A 26572-nucleotide genomic window follows, 5' to 3' on the forward strand; every position below is an offset into this window, starting at 1 on the left:
GCGATTTATGTAGTTTTATTACGAAGGAGTCGTTGCATCACAAATAAAATTGGTTTACGACATACTGGCGTGATGCAAATCTTCATCATTTCCATTAATTTAAACAAAACAAATTAAATAAACTCTGGATATTGATTAATCTGACTGATGAATGATGGCTGATCGGGTGTCTTTTTCATTGGTGGGTGAGCCAGTCAGTCCAGGACAGTGTCCAATGAGCAGGGGCCGTTTAGGGGACATTGACCGCCCTCATGATGTTAGTGTGACCCGAGCCTGGAATCCAGCCGGTCACAATAATAACCATGTCTCCAGGCTTGAAGAACCCCCTCGCCTTACCTATAGAGGAGAGAGAGAGAGAGAGAGAGAGAGAGAGAGAGAGAGAGAGAGAGAGAGAGAGAGAGAGAGAGAGAGAGAGAGAGAGAGAGAGAGAGAGAGAGAGAGAAAAAAAAAAGTCAGACACACACACATGCCTACAAATAATCCATGTACACACATGCACAAATTTGACCTACACACCCACCCACGCACACACTCACTCACGCCGCACACACACACACACACACACAAACCGATTTCGAAGCCGAAGTCGACTCTGTTGTCCACGTCGTCGGCCCAGACGGGGGCGGGGAGGGGGTGGAAGAGGGCGGGGAACACCCCCCTAAGCAGCTGGGACTGGCGGGCCACCTGGAAGGAGAGCACAACCACAACCCTCTTCACTCACAACCAACCTGCTGCTTTGGGTACACACTACGCCTCTGGGGGTGGGTTCGTCTGCCTCAAACACACACACCCACACATACATGTTTTTTTGTGTGTGTGTATATATTGATTGTCTGTCTGTCTGTCTGTCTGTCTGTCTGTCTGTCTGTCTGTCTGTCTGTCTGTCTGTCTGTCTGTCTGTCACACACACACGTATGTGTGTGTGTGTGTGTGTGTGTGTGTGTGTGTGTGTGTGTGTGTGTGTGTGTGTGTGTGTGTGTGTGTGTGTGTGTGTGCGTGTGTGTGTGTGTGTGTGTGTTTATGTGTGCAAGAGTGCATATGTTTACATGAATAACATTCAACAAACATTAAATACCAGCTGGAACCTTAAGTTTCTGGACCACCTATGTTCAGATGCGGATCGATCAACAGAGAAGCTCCTTCTGATCTTTTCTTTTTCCCACCAATGATCAAATCTGTTGGACTTGGAGATGTATCACCGTAGAAACAAGAACATTGTATCCTTGTAAAATGTAAAATAAAAATCAGTACGCCCCCTTTGATGTGTGTGTGCAGAGCACCATGGCTGGATGTGCTTCATAGAGCGTATGGGACAGAGGTCATTAAACATGATGATGGAGTTTGGGCTTTTATCCTAACTGCAGACATATTCAGAACAAAGAGGACCGTATTTGTGGCTCTTAAATCAGGTTACCAAAAACTGTCATAATGGAGGATCCTGCCACTGTTGCCCTTATTGGAATCATTTTCCATGTATATTCCTATAATCTCCCTACCTGTGGTGCTATTGGTTTTCCCATTAAAACAACCTTGACCGGGGAACATAGACAGAGATAGGTTTTGTATGTAGTGGCCCTCCAGTTTTAATTGAAACAAGGCAATCTTCCGGTTTTAATGGAAGCAAAGCGAACAGGACTGGAATTATTCAACTCCACCAGCGACTTTAGTACAAAGTGGATTATGCTGGAGTGCTTTCAGAGCTGAATGAAATGAGCCCTGCTCAGACTGCCACAGGAGGATTGCATGGAGAAAAATCAATCTTCTTCCTCAAAAGGTTGGATTAACATACAACCTGATTATCCATTGACAACATCGAGGATGAGTAGACCATAAAGTGACGTGATAAAAGTATAACGTATGGTTTTTAGGACACATGAGGGCAACCTCAACACTTTCATAGTGGTTTGCTAAACACAATCCTGTGTAATAGATCACAACATGGATAGTCATGGATAGGATGCATATCTATCCAATTTGAAAAGAGTTTTAGGCAATCCACCAGCCAGTAACCTTAGTGAACCAGGACAAATATGTGCATTTATTTATTTAAGTGTGTCTGTATGTGTGTGTGTTTGAGAGAGTGTGTGTGTGTGTGTGTGTATATGTGTGCATGTGTGTGTGGGTGTGTGTGTGTGTGTGTGTGTGAGAGAGAGTTTGTGAGGCACAGTGTAGTCTGAGAACACAGCAGACGTGACGGAGGAGAAGGAATTTAGGCTGGGTACACACCTGAGGGCTCCGTGTGACGGCCACGATGGGACAGCGAGGGCGGTACCGCGACAGGAGGTGGGCCGACCTGAGAGAGAGAGAGAGAGAGAGAGAGAGAGAGAGAGAGAGAGAGAGAGAGAGAGAGAGAGAGAGGTGATGAAATTTGTGAAAGATTTGTAATACTTTCACTACAGTGGATGTGTTTAATGCACAATTTGATTGTGTGTGAGTTTTTCTCAAAAAGATAATCATGATCAGTTTCCCATTGATGTCCCAGCAGGACAGCTGGAGCTCTTGACATCAATGTTAATACCAGGTCTGGTTGGCTGATGTTTACCAGGCCTCCAGCATATCAAGGTAGGCTACGTCACTCCACTGGGGCACTGGCGTATACCAAGCAACATACAAATCATTCATGATAAAATTAGATTTGTGCTGCAACAAACAAGATTTTACTTAGTTGTTTGATACTGTTTTTTAACTTATAATTTAATCTTATAGTCAGTAGTATCAGTAGTGCGAGGGCCATGTGTCAGTAGTGTGAGGGCCATGTGTCAGTAGTGTGAGGGCCATGTGTCAGTAGTGTGAGGGCCATGTCTCAGTGGTGTGAGGGAAGGGGAATCTACCTCCCAGTGGTGCTGAGGACGATGATGGCGCCGGCGTAGCACTTGAAGGAGGACTCCACGGCCCCGATGGCAGTGACCTCGGTGGGGTCGTAGGACAGAGGGGTGAGCCGACGCAGCTCCTCAAACAGCTGCTGGTGGAAGATGGCCGCCTCCGCCTCCCTGCAGATCTGTTGGGGGGGAAGGCAGAGCACAGAGAGAGAGAGAGAGAGAGAGAGAGAGAGAGAGAGAGAGAGAGAGAGAGAGAGAGAGAGAGAGAGAGAGAGAGAGAGAGAGAGGATATAAGGAGGAAAAAAGAAGAGGAGGGAGCTTGAGACGGCACGTTGAAAAAGGCACACAGGACTAAATCAACCATTAAACCGATCATGTATAAATCAGGGGATTGTTTGCCCCTGGGTATTAGGTTTAAAGTATCTATGACTCCAAAGACTATTATTGTGTCATATTTGATTTGAATGAATTCAGAAACTGTGAATTCGACAACTTCAAACAGCAGTTAACTTCGACTCTTATTCATCACAGATCTGAGGGCAATTAAAGGTTAGATAGGGGCAGAATGCCCTGAGCCCTGTTCCTCTCTGACCCTGGGGTACACAGAATGGTGGGCCGGGCCGGAACAATCAGATAAAGTATCTGTTTGCTACTATTTGAGTGGATGGATATTTCTAGATGCATGTCGTTACAGAGAAGGTTGGGGTAGCGCATCTCAAGGAGAACTAAAGGTAGACCGCTGACTTTGGTGTTTTAATTCATTCCCCTTCAGGGTATTGAGTCAGACCCCTTAACCACCAGACCACCCAGACCCCCTTGAGGAGTAGAGCTCTAATGGTGAACATTATAATATTCACACTCAAGGTCCTTCATTGCATGTGCAAACAAATATACACATAGGAATACATGCACATGTGCACACACACACACACACACTCACAGACACACACACACACACACACACACAAACACACACACACACACACACACACACACACACACACACACACACACACACACACACACACACACACACACACACACACACACACACACTTCCTACCGAGTGCATCATGGCGACAGCCTCTACAGGAAACAGTCCCTTGGCCGTCTCCCCTGACAACATCACGCAGTCGGCCCCGTCCAGCACGGCGTTGGCCACGTCCCCGCCCTCTGCTCGGGTGGGCCGCGGGTGGGACACCATGCTCTCCAGCATCTACACACACACACACACACACACACACACACACACACACACACACACACGCACACACACAAATGCACGCACACACACACACACACACACACACACACACACACACAGAAACACACACATGCACTTAAGCACACATGCAGTCACATAGAGACACACACATGTAGACACACACACACACACACACACACACACACACACACACACACACACACACACACACACACACACACACACACACACACACACACACACAACCACAGATACACACAGGACAGGACAGGCATTAATGCTTTGAGAGGAGAAAAAACATGAGGAGGACAAGGGTAATTGCTTCAGCTATAGATTGCTGGAGTAGAGAAGAGAGAGGTCGATGAGCGAGAGACAGCAAGAGAGAGAAGAAAGAGAGAGATGATTGCTGGAGACACACAGTCCCGCATTATTGGTCAGTAAGGAGACAGACACTTCAAACATAAGAGAGGTCGTCACATGAACGTCAAGTTCCTATCCCTATATGCAAATGCATGTTTGTCCATCTGTGTGTGTGTGTGTGTGTGTGTGTGTGTGTGTGTGTGTGTGTGTGTGTGTGTGTGTGTGTGTGTGTGTGTGTGTGTGTGTGTGTGTGTATGTGTGTGTGTGTGTGTGTGTGTGTGTGTGTGTGTCTGTGTGTTTATTTGTGTGTCTGTGTATGCTTCGGGTGTGTGTGCGTGTGTGGCAGACCTGCTAGAGTGCTGTCTCTCTGAGGGCTGTGGCATTAACCAGACTTGGTGCAATGACTCATGTTGCCTAATTCATGTGTGTTTGTGTGTGTGTGTGTGTGTGTATGTGTCTGTGTGTGTGTGCGTGTGTGTTTATGCTTGTGTGAGTGGGAGTGCCTGTATGTTTGCATGGATGGGAGTGTGTGTGCGTGTTTTCATGCATATGTGTGTGTGTGTGTGTGTGTGCGGGAGACGGCGGGGTGTATGTGTGAGCGTGAGTGTTCATGACAGCCGACTAGACTTTGGTGGTGTGAAGGCGGTGGGGCAGAAGAACACGGGGCTATCATGCATGTGTTCCAGCATCACCCCCTTGTTCATTTATACGGATGGAATCCATTACCCAGCTGGTTTGCGTGTGTACGTGTGCGCAGGCATGCCTGTGTGTATGGAAGGCCGAAAGCGTTCAAGCTTTCGTCATGTCTCATTTTATCTTTCTGCCGTGCTATTTAACGTATTAAGAAGCGTGTTTAATATCCCGTTCTGACAACAGTGAGCAGCCATTAAGTATGAACCTTCTCCGCCCAGTCAACCATGATAAAAGTCAGACCCCAGCAGTCCATCAATGATCTTTCTAACCGTCTGCCCTGTGCATTCACTCCACTACACCGGGTGTTTAATCCATCTTCAAGTTATCGGTAATACACTGCAGACTTAGACTGGGTAGCCCCGCCCACTCTGCCGGCAATTTGAGTTCGTCCTGCAGAAGGGTCTGGAGAAGAACATGCATTTCTTTCTATTTTTGATACGTTTTGCGGGAGCTAATCACCAATCTGGCTTTTCCCCCTGGCGCCCGATTGGCTGGTTCAACACAACGACGACAGAGAAGCGACGGCATGCAGACAATTGCAAACAGAGTCGTTTGAACTAGGCCCATTGATCACGCCTCTTGTGCTGAAGAAAATGACAACATCTTCACCAGACCAACGTGCAATCTAGGATTGAGCTCGGTCCCTGCTCCAACGGGACCTCCCACATTTAACTGTTGATTCTTGGCAGTGAAACGTGGCGATAAGCATTGGAAGAATTGGGGAAAAGCGTTGTTAAAGAGTGGCTGCTGGCGCACCATTGGCTCACGGGGTAGAGCGGGTACCATAAAGGTCCAGACCTGATCGCAGCGACCCGGGTTCAATTCCCGCACAATTGACATCATATTAATATGCAATGATGTAAAATGCGACTTCATGAAAGAACACTGTATTTTACGTAGATTTTTCACCTGCGTAGCACAGGTGACGGGCTTGGTGCTCTGCAGTGTGTGTGAGCGGGGCTGACCTGCGTAGCACAGATGACGGGCTTGCCGGCGGCGTTGCAGCGTCCGGTCATCATCTTCTGGGCAATGAAAACTTTCTCTGCCGGAATCTCAATGCCCAGGTCGCCCCTGGCAACCATCACCCCATCACTCGCCGCCAGGATCTCGTCGAAACTAACGTGGGGAGGGGGGAGAGGAGGCTTGTTATAAATAGTCCAGGCAGGAGTTTGGGGTGTATAGGAATCATTATCTTTTTTTTGTGAAGTATTTATTTGGGATGTGCTGCCATGAAACAATAGCAGCAAACAATAGCAGATTTTTTCCAATCATCCATAATAATTGTTTGAAATAAATTGGCAAGCTGGGAGTGTAAATGATCCTCAACCTTACTGTCTGTAACGCTATGGAGAGAAGGGAGAAGATGCATACAATTGTAATCAAGCAATATATTATACGGTGTAATAACTTTGAAAGGAAATAATCTCACAGAATGATGAGTCATGAAAGACATCGGATCCAAGGAGATACCATGTTGGAGTCACAGTCACCAGACCAGGACTTCAAGGTACAAAGTGGATCACACAAAGTAGTGTCAGCTATTTAACACTTTGTCTGAGTGTTTGAAGTGGCAGTTATTTTTAACACAAACATCTCGATCGACCATCATAGATCTTAACCGTCTTGGTAGGGCAAGGCTGACCTACATCTATTTGTCAGTCTGTGACAACAGGCAGTCTAGCAAAATAGGTTTCCGGTCAGAAGTGGATTTATACACCATCGGTGCAGCTGTTTATTCCTCTTAGCACTACCGGCATTGTAGGTGAAATAATGTGTTTTAATTCTGCCGGATAGTGTAGCTAGTGTTTACTATTATAACTATGATACTATCAGTGTAAGACACCTCACTGTACACCTAACACATCTGTGCACAAAGGATTTGTGTGAGGACTTTTACTTCCCTTGCGCATAATATTTCTCTGCTTGCGAGACCAATAATATAGCCTGTCAGGAGCAATCATTAGTTGAGTGAGCACACAAACTAAAGCAGAACCCAATTTATGCCCTTGAGCGCACAAATACTGTCTTAGCTCTCGTGCTGGCAAAGTGTTTTCCTGCTCGCTCTGGTATTTTTCTGCTCGCCTGGGTCCAATTGGAATTGTGAGTGGAGCCAGCCTTTGCAATCGTATCCCTGAATCTGATTGGTTGCATGTTTTCCAAAAAGCTTTTGAGGTGCTCTGAGGATTTCTTGGGGTCCATGATGCAAGTCCACATTTAACCAAGAGGCTGCTGAAGAGCCGAGGTCTCAGAACGTGCTTTGGAGAACAATAAAGCACAGAGATGCACCTCAGACAGAGTGCGGTTATTAACAAAACATATGATTATGGTGCCATGAATAAAAGCAGGATCATCAGGGAACCATTGCCTCAGCCCTGAAGAATAGCATTATTCAGAATATAGAATATCAACAGACCAGGTACTTAAACGTTAAAAATGGTCATCAGTAAAGAACAAACTAAAGGAAACTACGTTAATTGTAAGCATTGCCATATTGTGCCTGAGATTGTCTTATGAAGTATAATAACTCTGGACAGCTAAATACATATATATATCAATCGCGTTTAGGGATACATTGGCCAATCACTCTCAAATTCAGATGGCGACCAATAGAGCCCCACCCTCATATCCGGGCGTGCAGTGGACCTCAGTTATGCGCTGCTCACTCTCTGTGTGCGCTCAACTAATGATTTCCTCCTCCCAGGCTAGATGTATTATTGCTCCTGGAGTAAAAAGCCTAATAAATTATTACAAATTATCATATAAATATATCATTTAATTTGATCCAAAATATGATATAAATGATTTCGGGTTACATTTACACATTTACATTTACATTTGAAAAAATCTCACAACCAGGGTCATTTCTAGCCTGGCTCCGCCCGCCTAAGTACTTCCGCTCAATTTTGATTTCCCTTCGGTACTAGGTCTGGGTCTGCGGTATGTTAGTTGTTTCTCTCCATCCAAATTTTCTGCGTCCAATCAGCGAACAGAGGGAGTGGCTGAGAACAATGACGTTAAAGTCAGCCCTCGTTGATGGACATCTTCACGCACGGTGTTTGGTTTGTTTACGGCCTGCGCACAACGTGATTCCCGGCCAAACGTTAGCGATCGGTTATGGCAGATCCAGAGGGGCACTGGGCAGATCCACTAGTTTTAAACTTAAACAGACACCCGCCTTCAAGTGAGTTAATGTTTGTAAATTGAGTAGGTCCAGACTCTCAAATGCAAATGAAATGAAGTAGGAGAGTCTGGTAGGACCTAGGACCAGGCAAGGACATTTCTAGGTGAAACTGAAGATCATAATCTACAATCAGAGAAGGTAAATAAATGCCATGAAAGAGAATATGAAATAATTACTTATAAGTAAAAAAAATCCAGCCTAAATGGCCATGTCTAATATGCAACCAATGAATAGCTAAGGGTTGAATGATAATCATCTATGCTCCTATCTCTGTTCCAGTTGTACAAATCAAACATGTACGATCTGTACGGCACCGGCTCGCCTGGGACCCACACAGACTCCCCAGCCCCCACATCCCACGCCGTGTTCCGACGGTCCCCAGGGACCTGCACTATCCTGCCCACACTAAAGGCGCCTCTAGAGAACCAGGCTCCAGTCCTCCCGTGTGCTCCTGTCTTAGAGTGGCTCCCTGACCGCCCTGCGGGTCCCTCAAGGTGCCCCCGCCCCACCTCACTCGTCCGGGGTCCGCCGCCACTCACTTTTGCACCCCCTGGCGGCTCTCCACCTTGCTGATGACCTTGATGGCGTGGCCGCGCTCCCCCAGCGCACGCCGCACCTCCTTGACGTCCTGCGCCGAGCGGATGAAGCTGGCGAACACCATGTCCACGCCTTGGGCCACGCCGAAGCGCAGGTCGGCCTCGTCGCGCTCGCTCACCGCCGGCATGTCCAGCAGGTCGCAGCCGGGCAGGTTCACCCCCTTACGGCTGCACAGCAGGCCGCCCGCCTCCACCACCGTGTCCACCCAATCAGGGCCTGGCGTTGAGCGGAGCAGGAAGTGAGGTCATAATTACAAAGGCATCTATTTTTTCAAGTATGTGGAAAACACAGAAAAAATTGGAAAGATGTTAACAGTCAATTTAAGTTTACCGAAGTAAACTGAAATAAAGTGTGAAGAGTCTCTTAGGGAATTAGTTGGTGTGTTTTACAACCACCCGTTGGAACCAGCAGAGCAATCTATTCAGCCAGGTATGATATTACCGAAGTTGGGCTGGGATCTACATTTTAACCGTCATACCAGTTTCCAGGACTTTGAGTGCGATGAGGCCGTCGTCGATGTAGATCTGGCCTCCCTTCTGGATGACCTTGGGCAGGCTGGGGTAGTCCACCCAGACCATGCTCCCATCAGTGTGGTCCTTGTCAGCCTCCGCCGTCACCACGCGCACCTGATCCCCCTTCTTCAGCTCCACCTCCCCCTCCACGCTCTGTACTCACGAGCACCACGCACACACACGCACACACACACACACACACACACACACACACACACACACACACACACACACACACACACACACACACACACACACACACACACACACACACACACACACACACACACACAGACAAACAGAACTTATTATAAAGTTCCTTATTGAATCATAAAATTCTACTATCCAAACACATCTCAGCTGCTTCATCCGGCTGAGGAAGGTGATGCTGGATAATTGAGACGCAGCTAATCTGTAATAAACAGAAGCACTACCCAACACAAAATGTAACAACTGAAACATTTTCTTTTGACTCATTTAGGATCATAGCCCATCATGTTTATTTTTTTTACTGGATTTCATTTGTATGGTAAAGTATTTAGTATTGAGGCTTTCCTCTTTAACATGCAAATCATATTAGGAGCCAAGTATCTTGTGCTTCCTGCCTTCCCACCCTAATGATCATATTTTATATGGCCAATGATATACATGATATGTTGTGGCACAATGGGCAGAAAGTACTTCCTGGCACAGCTAGCTCCAAACATACAGCATCTACATGTTATATTGCCACATGTGGTTTTAAATCCATCAGTGGGTTTAGGGCTCTGGCAAATAGAACATTGATCAGACACTCAGCTGGATCCAGCTCTAAGAGAGAGAGAGAGAGAGAGAGAGAGAGAGAGACAGCAATACAGAGACACAGAGACAAATAGAGAGGGAGATACAGAGAGACACACAAAGACAAAGAGACACAGGGAGAGACACACAGAGACACAGAGCGACACAGACACAGAGACATAGAAAGACACAGAGGCACAGCGAGACAAATAGAGACACAGAGAGACAGAGAGAGAGATGGTGGAAGTGAGAGAGTAAGACAGACAAGCAGAGGAAGAGCGAGGGAGAGAGAAAGTGAGAAATACAGAGAGAGGCAGAGCAAGAGAGATTGCGAGGTGAGAAAGAGACGCAGAGAGACACAGAGATATAGAGAAAGAGACACAGAGAGACGCAGAGAGATATAGAGAAAGAGACACAGAGAGACTATCATAGAGAGAGAAACCTGCTTTGCATAAACACCCAAGATCTTGGTGGGTTGATATACTGTTTATTTTGGTTCAAGCATGCATGTGTGTGTGTGTGTGTATGTGTGTGTGTTTGTGTGAGTTTGTGTGTGTGTGAATACACTTCAACCCAGGGATTCCTGAATGGTAATAACACCCATTTACGTTCTTTGCATTTACACGGTGCATACCCCACTGATGGGATTCAGATCCCACTTACAGCCATGTTGAATAAGGTGTTGTATTCCACTCACCCCTTTGACCAATCCCGTGCGGATCTCTGGGCCCTTGGTATCCAAGGCGATGGCTACTGGCCTATAGTACAAGGGGTCGGAGGTTATCGTCTCCACTGCCTCGCGTATATTCTTGATAGTGTCGCCATGGTACTGAGAGAGAGAAAAGGATAGAGAGAGAGAGAGAGAGAGAGAGAGAGAGAGAGAGAGAGAGAGAGAGAGAGAGAGAGAGAGAGAGAGAGAGAGAGAGAGAGAGAGAGAGAGAGAGAGAGAGAGAGAGAGATGCAGAGAGAAAGACAGAGAGGAGAGGATAGAATTAATTATGTCAGTCAATGACCACCACTGAGTACTATGACTACACCTGACTACTTTGACCTCTGTGCACCCAAGAGGCATGCACCCAGGGTTGTGTCATTGGCTTACATTCACAGACGTGGTCCAGGTTTAATGTAAACTTTCCTGTATTACATCCACAACAAAAGGAAATGGTTATAGTGTTGTTCAAATCCTTCCCCATCCGTCTCCTAACCACCTGAAATGGTAATGGTGTCAGTCTCCTAACCACATGAAATGGTAATGGCGTCAATCTTCTAACCACCTGAAATGGTAATGGTGTCAGCCCCCTAATCACCTGAAATGGTAATGGTGTCAGTCTCCTAACCACCTGAAATGATAATGGTGTCAGCCTCCTAATCACCTGAAATGGTAATGGTGCTGGTCTGATGACCACCTGAAATGGTCCTGGGAGAAGGGCTCCTGCTATTTGCTCCGATGTGGTTCGGGAGAATACACTCAGCATCCGTTTGCATCAGGCATGGATTGCTTCAATTCAGTGTGTACCATAGACTCTCTAGCAGATAGACTCGCTATGACATACGTTCCGGACGTAGATCTGATGTCATCCGGCTACAGCAATAATAATATGACAGTAATGTATCTCATATTCGGTCCACTACGTCTCCTTTATACAGGATAAGGAGAGGAGGCCTGAAGCTACTGCTGCAGTGTGTGGGGAGGTGACTGAGAGGGTAACTGTTTCTGATGCCCGGTCGGGGACATGGCCTTCTCCTCTCCACTGGTCCAGCGCCTTACATAACTGGAGGCTGGGGGGCTGGAGGCGGGGTGGTGATGAGGCACTGCATGCCTGACAAGCTTAAGTACACAACCAGGGGTTGTTGCACAATGTTTAATTAGAATTAGCGGGAATTTCCCCCTGGAGACTAAGACACATAAACCTATAAGTAACTAAATGTTATACTCATGTGTGTAGTATTTATTGTCTGGAGATTTTCATCATTGTATTTTAATTCACATTATTCTCAGTCTCTTTTTGTTCTTAAAATCATTACAGAAAAACTTTTTAGTTATAATTTGTTGGATTTATTCTCTTCGTACCAATATATTGAAGTAGTATTGATGGATCATTCAGATCCAAAATGCTATCAGGAGCCCAAGCCAATCATTCTGGAGGGATGAGGTAATAAACTGACTGTAGAGCTGAGGAAACGCCCCAGGATAAACAACGATGCCCCAGTCCTTCAACAGCTCATTTAACAGACCTAACCACCAGTTATCATCACAACTAGATTGGGGTAATACGTTGACATTTAAATGACATTTAAGACGACGTATCACCAGACCTCCCCGCGGGGGAGACGCCGTGCTGTAACCAGTAGGGCAGAGTGGAACACGGACCCCTACCTCATGGGAGCCGTGGGAGAAGTTGAGCCGGGCGATGTTCATCCCCGCTTTCACCATCTCCTGCAGCTTGGGGATGGAGCGGGAGGCCGGCCCTGGGGGGGGGGGGGAGACACAGGAGGGGGGGGGGGGGGACAGTTATAGATCATCAACTGGATCACCCAGCTCACTGATCCGTCCCCCCCCCCCCCCCCCCCCCCCCCCCCGACACAGGTGCAATCCTCCCGGTGTTGAACCCTCCTCCCAGCAGGGGGCCTGTCTACGGAGAGCCCCCGCTGCCCTGGTATCGAGTGTGAGGTATTGACCGGCGTTAATATTGAAGCGTTACTAAACACTGCCAGATAAAAGTGAGATAAGAAGTTTGGCGAGGAGTGCACATACATGTTATATGCACATACATGTCATAAAGATCACCAAAGGCTGTGGGAGGGGAAAACCCGGACGCATGTCACTCCATTGGTCGACTCTCTCTGAGTCCTGGACAGGACCGCTGAAGAGGATCGTCCCCTGCCATTGGCTGACCCACTCACCGATGGTGCAGATGATGCTGGTGTTCCGGGCCGTGATTGGCTCCTGGTTGATGTCCAGCAGACAGAGGTGCTCCAGGAAGGTGTCGGCCATGCTGGCGTCCAGCCGCTGCCGCTGGATGAAGGAGTCTGGCAGGGTCATGTTGTCAGAGTAGCGCCTCAAACGAGCTGCTGTAGGAGGAGGGTCCGAGACGAGAGGAGTCAGCGCTCATTAATGCACTAGTGTGCTCGTTAGCCCCTAACGAGGGTTGTAACCAATCAGGAGCGCCCTAACTTACCAGGAGTTATCTTTCAAAAAATCGAAATCTTTAAAACTAGACAACATTTGCCATCTGAATGAGAGTGTATTTGAAATGCAGAACAGAATCATGCATCTCAGTTTTTCAGGCCATGATCATACACAAACAAAAAATCCTTCCATTGGGCCGAGGGTAGGTGGATGTTTATTTCCAATCAACTTCAAACATTTGAAGGGCTTTCTGTTTGAATAAAAGTGATGGCTGCCGTCCAAATGTAACAATACGGACACAGCTACACCTGCTGGATAGAGGTGAGAGGGCCATGACGTAACATCCCTGTAGTCATTGCTTCACCCCCATAGGATTATCTACAGCACCATAGTATATATATATATATATATATATATACAGCCACAAACATATATACTGTTTGTACACATACAAACACATATGCATATATAAATATATATCAAATATGTCTATGTGCATGTTGGACGTGCATCGGGGGACCATAGGGGAGACCATAGAGGTCGTGAAGGTTTACATGCAGCCTGGTGGACTCCTGCAGGGCCGAGGAGCACAGGAGCGGTGATAAAGAGAATGTGTCCTGCTGCTGATAGGCTGCGGTACGCGACACAGATGACATTTGAACACAGGTAGGGGAGGGGAGGCTGCAGCGGACATCGCAGAGAGAATATTATAACGTACTGCCAGATGACATTCAACCTAAGTATTGCTTATTTTCCTGTCCCTTCGATGTTTAATTGGGCCGCTTCAAGGGCCCGGATTGACATTTCTTCCATATTCTCTGAACACATTCTGCTAAATAATGTATTGACCTGTGAGAGCCTGGAAGGAACCCATTTGCTGGAACATCTGTCCAATTATCTGTCCGTCTGTCTGTCTGTCTGTCTATCTATCCATTCAAATATCTATTTATATCATCACGGATCCACAGATCCAGAGTCACAACTCATATTCACTATACAACTCTCACTAGGCTAAAAATATATATATGCTGCACCCAATGTTTAGTCACCTCAAGGTCATACACTCATGCTAAAATGTAATCGTATTATTTGAACAGACCTTTGTATGGCAAGATTGACAGTAAGTAAACGAATTAGGGTTGAATTTAAATTAATCATATCTGACAGGCTAGACAATAATCTTAATTGTAAACACAAATAATATAAACCGGTTCAAACTGGATCGGAAACACCTGATGTTTATGACAAAAAAGCTATAAAGCTGTATGCATACTTGTTATTACCCATAATGCCTCGGTCAGATGTCCAGACTGTTGCTCAACCTGAAGTATTCAGGTAGCTAATAAACAACGTAATTTAGAATTGTATGACGAGGTTCTTCTTATACACTACATTTATTATATCTGTTGAAATGATATGAAGCAGGTGGCTTTACGCTACAGGGGTATTTTGAGATCTGGGAAAGATATTTTTGGCATGTTGAAGGGCTTTCAGGCGCGATAATGCATCCAATTTATAGGATGCCACAATCAGCACAGCCTCTCCCAGCAGGGTGGAGGAGAAAGTGGAGGGGAGAGTGCATGGGAGAGGGGCGGAGGGGAAACTGGGAGAGGGGGAGAGGGGGAGAGGGGGAGGGGAGTGGGAGGGTTGGGGGACGGTAGCTAAGGAGAGAAGAGGAGGAACCCATCCACATCCAGACACTGACAGACAGACAAGTTCATCCACAAAAACAACAGGACTGGCTGGTAACGGGAGGTAAGCATACGAGTGAAACACATAGGAAAGAGAGAGAACAATTATGGCTTACTAACTCATGTTACATCAGATTTGATTAATACAATTTAAATCATGAATTCAATCAGTTTGTGCGTGGAAGTGGATCACACCTCACAGCAGCGTTCCATGTTTTAGAATCAGAATCTGATTCACATGGGAGTATAGTAGAGATGAGGGCATCCAGATTGAACTCTATTCCCTAACAACAGACACACAGAGGACACGCTCTGCTGAAGCACGGGTGCTGGAATACATTAGGCAGCCCAGAACAAACTCCCAGTAGACGCCGGTAAGTAGAGGGCGGCGGAATGTTCACATAGGGGACAACTCTGTCAGGGGTCTCTGTGTTCCCTCTCTCTCTCTCTCACTCTCACTCTCACTCTCACTCTCCCTCCCTCTCGCTCTCTCTATCTCCCTCCCTCTCTCGCTATCTGTCTCTCTTTGTCTCTCTGTCTCTCTCTCTGTCTCTCTGTCTCTCTCTCTGTCTCTCTCTCTCTCTCTCTCTCTCTCTCTCTCTCTCTCTCTCTCTCTCTCTCTCTCTCTCTCTCTCTCTCTCTCTCTCTCTCTCTCTCTCTCTCTCTCTCTCTCTCTCTCTCTCTCTCTCCTCCCACTTCCTCCTGACCCACTTCTGCCACCCTGCTGAACACATCACGGCGTGTCCCTCTGAGAGCTGGCTGACACTTTGCAGTGAAGGACATAAAGTCACACACACATCACACACACCTGTACGAGCACACACACATGTCAGGCACAACTCTAAGAATATGCACACACCTGTATGACAGCACACACACCAAATAAATGCTTTTCACGCACACATCATGTACATACTGGACACACATAATGTGTACACATAATGTGTACACATAATGTGTACATTATGTACACATTATACACACTTGTATGAACACGGCAATTAAAATGCACGCACACACGCACACACACACACACCGTCTACCCAATTGCAGTGGTAGAGGGCCAGTGTGACTTGTAACACAGCAGGCCGGTGCTCATCACTGTGTTGCAACGTGTCATCCAGTGCATGACCTCTGTGACATGCAGAGATAAGACAGCAGAGATAGCACCTGGGCGGGGCCTGAGCGCCAGTGACCTGGTTCCAAGGGTAGCACAAGCCTGGGTCACGCGCGTGTGTGCGCGTGTATGCATACCTGTCTATGTGTGGTTGGGAGTGTGTGTGTCTGTGTGTGTGTGTGCCTGCCTGCTTGTGTGCGTGATTGTCTGTGTGTGTGTGTGTGTGTGTGTGTGTGTGTGTGTGTGTGTGTGTGTGTGTGTGTGTGTGTGTGTGTGTGTGTGTGTGTGTGTATGTGTGTGTGTGTGTGTGTGTATGTTCTATCTGCCACTGACCCCAGGTGCTCTTTATGTCCAACTATATAAGTCTGAAAAGAGGTGGCACAAACAGAGAAATGGACGAACTCCCAATACATGAGGTCGGCCATACTATCTGTGTACTAGAGCCAATTGGTTAGTAATCTATACTGAGCTCACATATTTCATAACCACAGAACATTTTCATTCATTCTGTTTCATTCATTTATAGAACAATTCCAGCTTATAAGCCATATTCTGAGGTTCAATCAATGCTGACCAGATCAATAACTCGCCAAACTAAACATTGATTTTCCAAGTTGCTTTTTATGTTTAGAAAGGACCAAAATCAAAGTGTTAAAGTCTAAGTTGCCCATCACATGACAAGCTTAGTTTGCTTGTATATGAATAATGCTTGTATATGAGCATGTATATGTATGATGCCCACTTACCCATTCTGTCAAAATACTTCTTCACACCTCAGGCCAACTCAACAGTGACCAGCCAGTCAACTACGTCAGCTTCCCTGAGTCTGCTCCTTTGTACAGAACCTCTCTCCCTCACACTTTATACGTCCATAAAGCTCCCTCGGAAAAGCCCTTATCTTAACGATGCAGAGGCCTTGCAGATTACTGTCATCTTGTCAGAAAGATGTCAGGTCGTCCGGCATGGCCCTCCCCTAAAACCTCCTCATTCAGTCAGCACCCCCTCCCCACCCCATGCAACTCTCCACTCTGGGGCTACTGGTGGATCATTATTTTCACAAATCATCACTCCTGTTATCAGCTCATGATGCAAGCCAAACACATCACACAGGTTGGTTCAATGTTGTTATGCTATAATGTCATGTGTGGCCAAAAAGTGCAGTCTGCAAGGAAATAACAATCGGGTGTATGCATCAGATTCTCTTTTTCTATTCATGTTGTCTATATCGTCAAAAGAAAAAAGCTATCAGTGTGCAAAAGACATAGGCAAGGAGTGCACTGTAGATCAGACGACACGCACATTTCACATTAATCACTTATTAAGGGGACAGAGGGTGTCAATGAGTAGCTAAAGTACAAACAGACCTTTGTTCCTGGTTTACTTAGGTAGGCAAACGGTGTACTTCTAACATGGAACCGAGAGCAGACAGATTAAAGTAAACCCTAAAACAGGGTTGTCATTATAAGAACACCTGCAAGTTATTTACATTCGAAAATACGCATTCCAAAAATGTGAACGTTTCAAAATTATGTGGTTCACATTTAATCATGAAACTGTCCCTACACAATCTCAATGAAATCAGCCGGCCTATAGACGTTAGTCTACTGTCATAACTAGTCAACAGACTGTCAATAGAACACATCAGACTGATGCAAGAAAACCCTAAAGGTCATTTATTAAGCAACTTTCTAAACAGTAGGCCTATGTTATATGTTACAAGAATAGCCTACACGTTTTCACAGGGCAAATATTATATTTCAGAAGATAGGAAAAATGGAAATGCATTGCAGAATTTACCGTTAAGTACATAACAACATTAGCTACACAACTTTTTATATAATTATTTACCCTTTTAAGTGTTGCAAAGAGGAGAACTAACCTGTGTCAATCGGGAGAACCGGGTGAGGTGGTGGGAGGAGTAACTGCAACTATATTCACATTTAATTCTAGCGCCATCTGGTGGCAAGTAGCACTAAATAATCAGGAAATCGAAGACCAAAACCAGTAAGAAATTATTTTTATTTGACAAGTGACAGCATCTCGAGACACTAGTGTTCAAAACACTGTGCAGAAGATGTATTTTGTTGACATGATATATAAGTTACATTATACAAGCTGCCTAATATATGTAACTCTGTGCATAGATTAAATTGTAAATTGTGCATGTGTAGATATGTTTTCTATCAAGAAAGTGTGTTTATGCATGTGTGTGTGTGTGTGTGTGTGTGTGTGTGTGTGTGTGTGTGTGTGTGTGTGTGTGTGTGTGTGTGTGTGTGTGTGTGTGTGTGTGTGTGTGTGTGTGTGTGTGTGTGTGTGTGTGTGTGTGTGTATATTTCATGCGCGGGTGTGTGTGTGTGTGTGTCAAAGGCTGGTAAATGTGATCTGTGGGGGCGTCTCCGGGTGCAGGATGAGGGTGTAGGTGGTCTTGATGTCTTCTTTAGAAGACACACTGAGACGGAAGTTCAACAGGATCTAGAGAGAGGAGAAAAGAGAGTGAAGGGATGGTCGGAGAAAGGACGGAGGGTGGGAGGAGGAGTGAGATGAGAGGTGGGAGGGAGGAACGGCGGGATGGGGTGCGGGAAGTTGGAGGAATAGTGCGTAGCGAGAAGAGGAATGTCTTGCGTCAACGCCGGGCAATTTCAGTATCATTTCATGGTTGCAGTCACTTTCTCTAATCCTTCAATAATAATCCATCCCATATTAATCCTACACTAATTCCTTCCTCCCCCACTGATCTGCAATCATGTCGTTCTTTCCCCCTCCAGACTATCTCTCTGTCTGCCTCCCGTTTGGCTTCTCATCTTATCAGTGTCTGTCTGAAGGCCTCCAGCTCTCCCTATGCTCTGTCTGTCTGTCTGTCTGTCTGTCTGTCTGTCTGTCTGTCTGTCTGTCTGTCTGTCTGTCTGTCTGTCTGTCTGTCTGTCTGTCTGTCTGTCTGTCTGTCTGTCTGCCTGTCTGCTCCACTCACGTGCATGAGGAACAGCTGCATTTCGTTCTCTGCGATCCTCCTGCCCAAACACTGCCTGGCGCCGAAGCCGAACGCCAGCGACCTGAACCCTGCTCCCTCGCCCCCCGCCTCCCCCGGGGGTCTCTCGCCCCCGCCTCGGGCCCACCGCATCGGGTCGAAGCGCTCGGGCTCCTGGAAGATCTGCGGGCTCCTGCCCAGGGGGTAGAGGCACACCTGCACCATGGTCTAGCCGAGAGATGGGAAGCCGGAGAGAGGAACACAGGGGAATGGTGCATTATGGGTACAGACGCACAACAGAGGAAATACAGGGGAGGAAGGTTCAAGAGATCTTAAGTAGCACAACAATATGTTTTCTGTGGTTGTCAGTGCTAGCATGTGGATGAATGCATGTGCGTGTGTGTGTGTGTCTGTGTGTGTGTGTGTGTGTGTGTGTGTGTGTGTGTGTGTGTGTGTGTGTGTGTGTGTGTGCATGTCTGCATATGTTTTTGTGTGTGTGTGTGTGTGTGTGTGTGTGTGTGTGTGTGTGTGTGTGTGTGTGTGTGTGTGTGTGTGTGTGTGTGTGTGTATGCCTGCATATGTCTATCTGTCTGTCTAACTGTGTGTGTGTGTTTCTTTCTGTGTGCGTGTGTGTGTGTGTGCTTGTGTGCGTATGTGTGTGCATGATTGGTGACAGGGGTCTGAAGTAACTCACCCCAGCAGGTATGTGGTAGTTCTGCAGCACAATGTCTCTGATCGGATAGCGCTGCACTGTGATTCCCACTGGGTACAGCCTATGACAGAGTGATGTCATAATCAATAACACAGTCTGATCATAGATAACCAGCAATCCAAGCCTTAAAAACCCATACACTCTGCCCCATCCCAGGCCATGTTCACATACCTTAAACCATCCCTTTTCACAAAGTCCCCCCCCCCCCCCCCCCTTCCTATTTGTTGAGCGACCATGGGTACCATGAAAGGAACTATATAACTCCAAGCTATTGTTATTATTATACGTTTGGTCATAGCGGGATATATTTGTCAAACTGTAGTGATCCCTGACTATGATTTCACTTCCTCTTTCCTCCAGGACATCAACGTGAAGGGTGGGAACACAGAGTGCATGCTTGGAGCGCCTTCCCATTCCACCTCAACTGGAAAGACGGTGTTTCGTTGGTGTCGAGGAATTAAAAGGATTTAAGAAGATGCTAACAAGATTAAGCCTACTCAGGATCAGCGATTATTCGGTTTATTTGTGTAAGAAGAGAAGTACATCCAGAATTATGTGGTTCTCTGAGGGGGCCAGAGAGGAGAATAGTATGGAGTATAGAGGAAAAACACAGTGAACAGGGAGTTCATTGGTTGAAAACTGTGTTATGAATGGTACTGAATTATTGTTTATGGTTAATGTTAGACCTATCTGTGTGGAAGAACCAAGAGATCTCATGTAGCTAGTCAGAGATTGGAGCTCAGGTGTGTGGATGGTGCTTAAGTTTGGAGAGTGTTTCTTAATGACATTGTAGGATGCACTATAGGTATAGAGCTATCGGTAAAGGGAGTTGGGAGTAGGTTAGGCGAACATAATGTAGAATATATGTATGATAGGTTAAGATCTGGTTATTCCTCAACAGTCTGCTTCTGGTTGGACTTTGTATTGAGAGAAGCCAGTGACACAGACACACATGAGGAGGTTATGGGTCGGATAGTGTCTCTTAACCTATATTGAGCAGATGGCTGCATCAGATATAGAAGGAAATCAGACATTACTGTTGCTTACAGAGACATGACGTAAAATGTCTTTACTATCTATTAATTTTTGGTTTGAAAGCAGTATAACATAGCATGGCTGATGAACAGCAGGTTATACAGTCGGTCAATGCATTTGATACGTTCTTATACTTAAGGTGGAACAGCCTACCGGAGGATCTCCTTGACGGTGCCCTTCAGAAGGGGCGCCCCCTGCAGGGCCTTCCCGGGATCTCCCCCTGCCACGGCCCAGGACTCTCTCACCTGCTGCCTCACCGCCTCCTGCACCTTGGGGTTACGGCCCAGCTCGAACAGACCAAACTGCAGGGGCACCGCGGTCTGAGAGACAGGAGAGGGTACAACACTGTTAGGGCTGAGCTAACCTCTGTGAGGAAAGAAGAGGAAAGAGGTATATATTCCTGTTCAACTCTTGTTGTTTCATCCCTCGTTCCTCCCCCCCTCATCTCCAAGCACACACTCTTCCGCTCTTCCTCTGACTATTCATCTCTTTCCATCTCTGGAAGAGGACTGGCGGATTGCATAATGAAACCTGGAGCCTATATTATTCATTCAGGTTGGCCTTCACACAGGCCATTGCTTGCTATGCATCCCTCCCTCTAAATATCTATTCTAGAGCTATAGAAACATTGCCAGTCATTGCAGCAGGGCAGCCAATTCAATATACTTTGGCAGTCAGCGTCCTCTGATCTGATGCTTAGAGGGCTATTCATTTATCGCCCAAAGCAGGGCCAGTCGGTAGTGGAATAGGGACACCTGACATTATTGACATTGACCATGATGAGAACAGGTACTCAGACACAGGATACAGCATAGGGTTCCTCAAAGCGCTAGACATGTCACTCATTCACACTACCAGGATCCTCTCAGCTGCAATCTACACTACAAGATCCACACACACCGTATCCACGCCTCCGGCCATCAGCTCGGTAACGTTGGCTTTGATGAGATCCAGAGACAGCTGTCCTTTCTCCATCAGCTGGCCCAGTACCCCAGTGTACTGGCCCCCTGCCGCCCCCGCTTTAGAGCTTCCCCCGTTGGGAGAGGCCAGCCGCTGGCACCCCTTCTGGATCCTGGCCTCCGCTTTAAAACGCAAAACATCGTTGAGGGAGAATTGTTGGAAAAGGGATTCGCAAACAAACAAACCAATTCATGAAATAACGTGAAAAGCAAGATGCATAAACAGGGGATAAGGAATACATTATACTAATTTGAAAATGCTATGCTACACAATATAACAAGATCAACTTATGCTTCCCTCACCGTGGGTGAAGATGTGGTCCCATGCAGTGGCGTGCTGTGTCCACAAGGGGGCGCCAATGCGAGATAGAAGCCGAGGGGGCAGATACAGGAGCGGCGGCGTGGTGGACAGCATTCTCTCCACGGCCCAGATGAACCTCTGGGACTCCTGGGACGGCGAGGAGGAGAACAGGCCTATGCGCTCCCCGTAGATCACATGACAGCTGGCTACAGGTCGGTTCAGATGAGATGGGGTTGGGGAGTTGAGAGAAAATAGGACACATAAAATGAATGAAAAAGTAGATGGCATGAAAAGTTTGGTTTCAGTGTGAGTTGGCTTGTCTGTTTAACATTATAACAAAAAAGTAATGATCAATGAAGATATAACAGCAGTAGCACCCAATTCAGTCAGCAAAAGTATTGACAAATAACTAAAACGAGCTAAATGTGCTAAACGGTTTTGGTTTTGAAGGTCGCTTAAAGAGAATCAATGGACTGCTCGTGTGCACAGCATGTCCTCTAGAGTGGAGAGGATTTAAGGTATTCCAGGCGCGGTCTTCCATCCAACATGTGTTGTATTAGCGACACATCGGTGCGCTGGCTAGGGTTTCACATCCCGGCTATTTCTACCCGGGCTTAGCACCTGGCTCCTTGAGCTGAGGAGCAATTCATCAGCACCACCGTGACTCCCAAGTCCTCAGCCAACCTTCACCGCCGCCGCCGCCTCGGGCGTCTCCGCCCAGGGAACTCACGCCAGCGCCAAAGAGCGGGGAATGGTGTGAAGCGCACACAAATACAATGTGTGCCAACTCGTAAATACAGTTGCATGCGCTCACATTCGTACAAACACAGACCCACAACATATATACTCACGAAACACAAACACAAACAAAGGCAGACCACAGGGAGATATGCAAATAGCGTGGCCCAAACTTTCACACCTCTGCACGCGCCGCATTTCACCACACCGTTTCAAAGAGTTCTGTCTGTCTGGACCAATGGGGAGGCTTGCTAGCTGCCGTGCGGCTGCGGGTGAATGCCTCCCTCTATTTTTACAAATAAACAATCCGTGACCCGGTGTGTACACAAGCACACTTTACAAACATAAACACACCAGGAATCTTTTCTGCTGTGCATGAGTAGGTAGTAAACATTCAGATTAGTATTATGTTATGTCAGTGTGTTCGTGTGTGTGTGTGTGTGTGTGTGTGTGTGTGTGTGTGTGTGTGTGTGTGTGTGTGTGTGTGTGTGTGTATGTGAATGTGTGTGTGTGTGTGTGTGTGTGTGTGTGTGTGTGTGTGTGTGTGTGTGTGTGGTGTGCTTGAGTATGTGTGTGTCCTATATTCTTTACCAATCCTATCTTTTAATGCAATATAAGGGGAATACAAGTATAAAGGCAGAAGAAGACTCTTTGTCAGCACATCCAAGCACACAGACACACACATGTATTCAACTCTCCAAGCACACACACACACACACACACAAACACACACATGGATGTATAGGAAGGCGTGGGGACCTTCAAGGGCGAAGCGGAAGAGGTCGGGGCTGGGGTCGAGGGTCAGGCTGCGGCGCGCGCCCCGCTCCACGCGGGCCCGCAGCATGCGGCTGAAGTCCCCCGCCACCTGGTCCAGCAGCGGCAGGAAGCGCTGCACCGCCCCCGGCATCATGATCTCCCTGTTCAGCAACAGGCGGTCCGAACGCCAATCCTCACCATTCCTTCAGGAGGAGGGGGGGGGGGAAGAAGCAAAACATTCTGCAGGTATTTAATGGCTGACACACTGGGCTAACACACACACACACACACACACACACACACACACACACACACACACACACACACACACACACACACACACACACACACACACACACACACACACACACACACACACTCACACATAGAGCTACAGGGGAGGCCCTACTTGAGGAAGACGCCCTTCTGGTGCTGGCGTATCTCGCGGTGCGTGGCCCAGGGCTGCAGGGTCATGCGGCGGGGGTGCAGCCCCTCGGAGCGGAACAGCTCCCCGATGTCGGCGGGCATCATGATGTTGACGCTGCTGTGGGCGCCCAGGTTCTCCCTGACACAACACACTCAGGGTCACATCAACCGCCCCCCCCCCCCCCCCCCGTCACTGTTAATGACACGCTAGGAATAGTGCTGCAGCAGACCCCAGTGAGAGGGGCTCATGAAGTCCTGAGGACTTAGTATGGCCTAAGGCAGGGACAGACTTAATCAGGATGTTTTTGATTGATTAAAGGGTAAATCCGGTGTAAAACGGATTTGGTATATGTTTTGTATGATAACGAGTTGAAACGTTTGTTTTGGAGCACAAAAACCGCACATAGACGCTTTCTTCAGTTGGCTGTTTTAAGCAGATTCTATCGAAACACTATAACCTTGGAACGATGGGGGCACTGGTTATGGTGAAAACTAAATCGCTATTTTAAACCACTTAAAAGGCTAAAAGTAGCCCGACACTTCTTTGGTAGTATAATAAGGATCTTAATATATAAAACGAGGCATTGAGAACTTTGTAAGTGTACAGATTGTTTATTAAAAAAGACATTTTATACACACAATAACATCAGTAGATCACCCGTCGACGCCATTTTGTTTTTAAGACTCGATAGGTAGATTGACGAACACAGATATTGTGACATCCTTCAGCAACACGCAAGCTCTGTGTTCGCCAATCTACTTGTTGAGTCTTAAAAACAAGATGGCGTCGACATTTGATCTACTGATGATATTGTGTGTAAAAAATGTCCTTTTTAATATACACTCTGTACACTTACAAAGTTTTCAATGCCTCGTTTTATATGTTAAGACCCTTATTATACTGCCAAAGAAGTGTCTGGCTACTTTTAGCCTTTTAAGTGGTTTAAAAAAGCGATTTAGTTTTTACCATAACCAGTTCCCCATCGTTCCAAGTTTATAGCGTTTTGATAGAATCGGCTAACAGCCAAATGAAGAAAGCGCCTATATGCGTTTTTTGTGCTCCAAAACAAATGTTTCAACTCGTTATCATACAAAACATATACCAAATCAATTTTACTCCGGAATGAACCTTTAATGAATCAATTAATTACTATTTAAATTGCTCTTGAATGGGCCCGTGGAAAATATCTCCATATAAGTACTGGAGTTATCAGCCTATAGTTTTTTCAGCCACTATCAATCTGTAGTTTATATCTGAAAGTAGTTGAGCATATAGTGTAAATCTGAATTTAGTTTACTGAACATACACAGATGAGGATTATACAATATATTGTCTTTATCAAGACAGCCATGGAGTCTATAATCTAAACCTTCCCATAGTTTTGTTGATGGTTTTATTTGATATCCACTATAGTGTAGTCCAGTTGTTCAACTGGTCCACCCTCAACTCCCAAATGGGTCATTTGTTATAACTTATTACCCTACAACCAAAAAATAATCACAATATTTGGTGACCAATACTGCTGCAATCAACAATGTGGTGCTGTGCTGTGAAGGACAAAGCTACAACTCAAAGCTTAGTATGAAACGTGAATTCAATTTCAAACATTAGTATGACATGGGCTTCTTCCTAACGATTATGGTAGGGCATAATGCTGTGTGACCCACTCAAAATGCCCCACCAGTGGAGAAGCCCTGGTCCGGTCTATAGTCCACTAGCTCCTCTGTAAGCCCCGGGCTGCGGTGTACCTGTAGATAGGTCCCAGCGTGTTGAAGGTGCTCTCCATGTGCTTATGCAGCAGGTTGAAGCGGCCCTCCTTCCAGAAGCGCAGCAGGTTCAGCCAGCCGCTCCTCCCCGTGTGAGGGATCTCCTTGAAGGCTCGCACCCCTGCGCTCTTCTTCCCTCCCGTCTGCTCCATGCTCCGGCTCCTCCTGCCCTCCGCCCGTCCCACTCCCACCACCACCGTCGCCGCCATCCTGGTCCTCCCAGTCACGGCCGCAGCCGTCGGGGTACAGAGTGCTCTACGGCAGGCCGGGCCCCCCAGACGCCCGCTGGAAGCCCACCTCCCTCGCAGCCGGCCGCACGCAGCCAGGTGGAAGGACATGGTCAGCCTGGTTCCACCCAACAGGTGCATCTCTGACTCCAGCTCTCAGCACAGAGCCTCCGGCCGCCCCTCCTTCATATGGCTCTCTCTGCTCTCCCCTAGGCGTCCTCCAGGGCCGATCCCGTCCTGATAGTGCGGCTGATTTATGGATCTGATGGGGAAGGTTCAAGGGAACAACAACACAGCCCGAAAGGAGCATAGTCGGTGATGACGTACAGACTCACACACACACACACAGGCACACACACACAGGCACACACACACACACACACACACACACACACACACACACACACACACACACACACACACACACACACACACACACACACACACACACACACACACAGACAGACAGACAGACAGACACACACACGCTGGCACGCTCAAAAACACACACAAACATGCGCACGGACACACATACAAACACAAGCACGCCTGGATGCTCAAACACACATCCTTCCTCTAAC

General features: G+C 46.9%; 2 protein-coding genes and 1 long non-coding RNA gene across 7 annotated transcripts; 1 reads left to right on the forward strand and 2 right to left on the reverse strand.

Moving 5' to 3' along the window:
- pklr (pyruvate kinase L/R) lies at positions 1–18018 on the reverse strand. 2 transcript variants are annotated; one of them, XM_030370523.1, is made up of 12 exons: positions 17985–18018; positions 13072–13239; positions 12545–12636; positions 10865–10996; positions 9354–9540; positions 8818–9091; positions 6063–6213; positions 3883–4035; positions 2832–2998; positions 2227–2293; positions 570–684; positions 1–336 (listed from the first exon to the last, which is right to left on the reverse strand). In XM_030370523.1, exons 2-12 carry the CDS (start codon positions 13208–13210, stop codon positions 230–232), a joined length of 1584 nt encoding a protein of 527 aa, XP_030226383.1. In that variant the 5' UTR covers positions 13211–13239; positions 17985–18018; the 3' UTR covers positions 1–229. The 2 variants fall into 2 exon arrangements, with proteins under 2 accessions (XP_030226383.1, XP_030226382.1); XM_030370522.1 differs by lacking the exon at positions 17985–18018 and adding an exon at positions 16852–17084.
- LOC115553995 (uncharacterized) lies at positions 13251–26348 on the forward strand. 4 transcript variants are annotated; one of them, XR_003978537.1, is made up of 7 exons: positions 14938–15052; positions 15283–15362; positions 20143–20309; positions 20957–21207; positions 22091–22289; positions 25797–26126; positions 26205–26348. It is a non-coding gene; the product is annotated as an uncharacterized LOC115553995 (long non-coding RNA). The 4 variants fall into 4 exon arrangements; XR_003978536.1 differs by having other exon boundaries at positions 13251–15362; XR_003978535.1 differs by lacking the exons at positions 14938–15052; positions 15283–15362 and adding an exon at positions 17079–17215.
- Positions 18106–26225, reverse strand: LOC115553949 (cytochrome P450 11B, mitochondrial). Its single transcript, XM_030370514.1, has 9 exons — positions 25747–26225; positions 23981–24136; positions 23575–23774; positions 22080–22283; positions 21718–21899; positions 20971–21137; positions 19765–19843; positions 19074–19298; positions 18106–18577 (listed from the first exon to the last, which is right to left on the reverse strand). Exons 1-9 carry the CDS (start codon positions 26130–26132, stop codon positions 18467–18469), a joined length of 1710 nt encoding a protein of 569 aa, XP_030226374.1. The 5' UTR covers positions 26133–26225; the 3' UTR covers positions 18106–18466.
- Positions 26349–26572: the final 224 nt, after the last annotated feature.

The sequence above is a fragment of the Gadus morhua genome, chromosome 11, assembly GCF_902167405.1.
Source record: "Gadus morhua chromosome 11, gadMor3.0, whole genome shotgun sequence".
NCBI lineage: Eukaryota > Metazoa > Chordata > Actinopteri > Gadiformes > Gadidae > Gadus > Gadus morhua.